This window comes from Olea europaea, unplaced genomic scaffold, assembly GCF_002742605.1.
Source record: "Olea europaea var. sylvestris unplaced genomic scaffold, O_europaea_v1 scaffold1532, whole genome shotgun sequence".
NCBI classification, from domain to species: Eukaryota; Viridiplantae; Streptophyta; class Magnoliopsida; order Lamiales; family Oleaceae; genus Olea; species Olea europaea.
Genome location: NW_019232910.1, coordinates 162,085 through 166,411, shown reverse-complemented (window position 1 = coordinate 166,411; position 4,327 = coordinate 162,085). Strand labels below are relative to the sequence as shown.

General features: G+C 38.0%; 1 protein-coding gene across 1 annotated transcript; it reads right to left on the bottom strand.

Annotated features, from left to right (window-relative positions):
- Positions 1-371: 371 nt before the first annotated feature.
- On the bottom strand, positions 372-3,958 carry LOC111376606 (oxysterol-binding protein-related protein 1D-like). The gene is made up of 4 exons (XM_022999569.1): positions 2,898-3,958; positions 1,535-1,891; positions 1,012-1,099; positions 372-898 (listed from the first exon to the last, which is right to left on the bottom strand). The coding sequence occupies exons 1-4, from the start codon at positions 3,435-3,437 to the stop codon at positions 387-389; spliced, it is 1,497 nt and encodes a 498-aa protein (XP_022855337.1). The 5' UTR covers positions 3,438-3,958; the 3' UTR covers positions 372-386.
- Between the last annotated feature and the right edge of the window lie 369 nt (positions 3,959-4,327).

The following is a 4,327-nucleotide window of genomic DNA, read 5'->3' as shown; positions in this document are numbered from 1 at the left end:
AAAAAAAAAAAAGGGTTACAATTCCCAATTACAGTGTGATCCAATCTAGGAATGAAGACATGAAACAGAGAGAGAATTTTGATAGAGGAAAAGAGAGTAAGGCGGCAGGCCATGAGAAGAGATGACATTTGTACACTTTACAGCAGGATCACACAACATTGTATTACATTTTTAAAGTTCACAATTCGTTATCCACAAAATTGAAGCCTATCCAAATATTTTAAGAAAAATTAATTACTCCATCCCTCCCAGAAATTAACTCATTGTCCTAAGAAAGGAGGTCAAAATTAGTTGCATTATCATCAGAAAACAATGTTTCAACATCTTAGTGCACATCAACAACCTGAAATTTTATGCAACTAGCAGATCATGGTTATTAAGAAACTTCATTGCCACAAAAGAAACATGGCTGAGTAGCTGACCTGCTTTCCCCATTCCAATGCTCGGTCAACTAGATACGAATATTCCAAATCTTCAAAGCATTTCTGCAATGAGGATAGAGGCTCATTGAAGTAAACAGGAAGGCAAACACCAGACAAATCCTTGCCAATATTATCCTTAATTATGGACCATAGGCCTACTGGCTTGTCTTTCTCCTTTGGCTCTGGTAAGCTATCTCTTCTTTTTATGTATGGATATTGAATTTCCTTTATTTCTGTTCTAAATTCTCTTGCACGGTCAGAAAAGTATTCATTATCAGAAGTCCAAGGTCTGGAAGGATAGCCATTATTTTCTCTACTTTTATAGGAAGCACTTCTCAAAGACTCTGCAGACAAAAAGTCATTTGTGTCAAAAAAGGTTCCATCCTCTTCGTCCGTTTCAACATCGACTCCGTATCGGCTTTCATTATCTGCATCTGACTCACTTGCACTGCCCTCTGACATAACTGAATAAAAATCTGTGATGGTTACATAAAGACGGATTAGCCATTCAAATTTCTTGCAGAACATAAGCATATGGCAAAAATTATGTTACTCATCAATTTAAACTTGAATAAAACATCCCACTGACCGCTATATCTTCTATTCCCTTGTCCACAGCATGAATCTCTTCCCTTAGTTTCGTCAACTACAGTTGTTTCCAACTCAATTTTATCGGTCTGCATAAAAACTATGGTATCATACTCCTTAAATTTCAAGGCTCCAGGAGCACATGTGTGAGGGGAACAATGAGTAACAGAAGTATAAAGCAGGACATGATGTAATGCAACAGGCTATAATGTTCTGACAGATAGAATGATCCATCAAAGTTCAGAATGCAATTACATCTATGACATACATAGATTCATACCAAACTGATCAACTCAGTTCACGAGACACATATGATTACATGAAAACAAAGTGAAATTTTTTCGATAGAGGATGGAACAAAAACATTTTGCAGTGTATTTCAACTTAAAACTTTGAGCAATAAGGGGCACATAAAGGAAAGTGAAAGCTCCAATCAAGATAATCACATGTGATCTCTACGCTTGTTAATCAGAAATCAATTAATCCAAGTCAAATGCATGCAAAAACAAGAATGAAATAAACACCTCTAATTGCCTTAAGGTGTCCATCAGCAAAATATGTTTCAGTTGAAGAGCCTTCAACTGATTCTGCATCTCGCCAAGTTCAGAGAGCATTATAGACTCACAATCTTTTATTACAGTCTCACTCAAGCCTTCCTGTATTAATCGTGATCGTAGCTTCTCTGTAGAAACAACAAATTCTTCAGAAGGTTCAAAGTCGTTGCTTGTCAATACTCTAGGGAATTTGTCCTTGGCAACTAGAAGGGCTTCAATCCATGCAGCTCTGTCCTCTTTGAATTGACAACGCAAATGGAGAGTTTTTGTTCCTGTGAATATTGAAAGCCTTTTGTCATCTGACTTGCTGGCTCGAACTGAAGAAACCTGTTGAACATATCGTTAGGCATTTAGCAGGCTACAAGATTAGGAAATATCATGATTGTAGAACTAGAATACTTATCTTATTACAATAAGTCCAGTATCATATGACAATGTCCGTTCAGTACAAGTAAAAATCCAGAGTTCGCAATGCACAAACTTTGCAGCAGATATTTCAAGGATATTATGTTTAGGCATTAATAGGAAATCAAAATCAACTGGAGACTTTTCGCAGCAAGGCATACAAAACAGTGGTTACACATATCCGCTATAGTTGCTTAAAAATGTACCCAGCATACATTGAATTTCCGTGCCATACCCTTGTCTCAAATGACAGACTGGAAAGTGGAAGGTTGATGTTTCAATTCACTTCTTCACAGCCATTCTCCTCACACCACAAAAAGTTAAAAACTTTTTCCAGTTTTGATCTGATTCATACAGTAGACTGAAAAAGGTAAATTTCCTAATTTGAAGAGGGTATTTTTAGCTTTTTCCTTCATATCCATACTTAGATATGACGTAATTTATTTTCCTGTATACATTTTTTAAATAAATATCAAGCATAGTTATACAATCTGTAAATTGACATTAATAAACTAGAATTCTATTGCTTTCAACTTCTAATCCCATGTTTCCACTTTTTAGAAGATAAGTTCCAGGTGACATATAGCTAGCGCAGTATACTTTTCAACCCATAGGCTTCCTTTGAAGAACCAAATAGTCCAAGACGAATTAAAACCCCACAAAATGACACAAATTGAAATATTCCAGACACAGAAATAAAGTAAGCAGGCCACAAAAGGAAGCCTTCATCCTTTTGCCTCATCATGAACACTTCCATTGAAATATGCATATTGAAAATGCCATTATCATAACTTTTCTTCACCAGTTTATTCACACAGAGCTATGGAAAACCAACCACAACAGTTAAGTCTACATATCTATAATAATGGCAATGGCATGCACAAAATATACACAAATTCATATATAAATCCAAGCTAAAGGAACTAACCTTCAAGTGTATTTTCCCAAACGGCTTCCACTGTCTCTCTGAACTGAATCCGTTACCGCGGTAACCATGGCCGCTCCCATTACCGCTACCAGCTTTCCTCATATATCTCCAGCTCTCCTCCCCAATCACCCTCGCTCCCTTGTCTCTCCCGGGACTCATCACGATCTTGTCCGGACCGTGCACCTTATAATACGACAGAACCCCATCTTCCAACACAAACCACCTCGCCCTCCACCCCTTCCCGTAATTCACCCACTTGTACAAAACCCCAACCACACTCTTCGAATCCCCGACTTCATTACTTTCCTCACATTTTTCCTTCTCGGACAGGCGCAAGTCCGTCGCATTTGACGACGAAACATCATTTCCAGCTGAGAAACTCCTCCGAGAGTGAAAACACACAGGCCTCAAAATCGCATTATCATTAGCATCATTCACGTTCTTATTATCAAACCCTAGCTCTGGACTGAGGGTTTGCGGCTTCACTACAGCTCGATCTTTTTCGATCGACACCGGAGCAATGCAGCAAAGTGGATTCATCCTCACTACCAATCAAACCCACCAACAAAATCAGCTCATTTCACATGAAAATCTCCGATCTCTGAAACGACGGCGTTTTATAGACAGAAAATGTGGGATTCAAACTGGGATACTTCACCCGATCGGAGATCGATTGGGCGATGATTTTAAAGCTTTGTTCAAAAAATGACATAAAGAGATTCTCAGTACACTATATAATTAATATACACAACTAAACCCTATTCTTAATAAATCTTTATTCTCTCTTAATTGATCTCCAATCGGCGTCACCTCGATTCATTGAAACTTTATTGGTACAGTGAGCGTAATTGCATTGATTCACGGATCAGCTATTGATACAGAATGGTGTATTTATAGGTTAAAACTTCAATTTGCAGATTCATTAAATGCAGTGGTCAGTGATAATATAGAGTGGGAAGAAGGAGGGTGCGTAGGTTAAGCAGAGGGGGCAGCGAGCGTGACTTAAATGCATGGTTTGCACATAATGATTGTGAAGACAACTAACGTGCGCAGTGGGGTGCAAACTGGGAACATAGTGATTGGAAATTCGTGAGGGGTGTGGGCGTGGGGAAGGTAATGTCAGTTTGTGGGGTGGGTGACTGTGAAATAGTTAGTGAAATGACAAAATAGTGTTTGCAGGACGGGTCAAAATTTGTTTACGTAAAAGTTTTTTAAGGGTATTTTGGAAATTTGAATCCTTGTTCTATTCCAAGACGTTGTTCAAGGGGATTAAGGATGCCTTCCGTAATGATTTTGAAAATTGATTTTTGGATCGAAGAAAAGTGGGACTACCTATGAGTAAAGAAATCAAAAATGTCCATTGAAATAGTGAAATAACGATCAAAAAATAATTTTTTAGGTGAAAAATCACTCCCAAACAAAGTCTAAGC

Coding starts and splice junctions, on each gene's coding strand:
- LOC111376606 (XM_022999569.1), bottom strand. CDS start 3,437: ATGAATCCACTTTGCTGCATTGCTCCGGTGTCGATCGAAAAAGATCGA. Junction 1,892..2,897: donor TTGGGAAAATACACTTGAAG/GTTAGTTCCTTT, acceptor TATGTTCAACAG/GTTTCTTCAGTTCGAGCCAG. Junction 899..1,011: donor AGGGAATAGAAGATATAGCG/GTCAGTGGGATG, acceptor TAACCATCACAG/ATTTTTATTCAGTTATGTCA.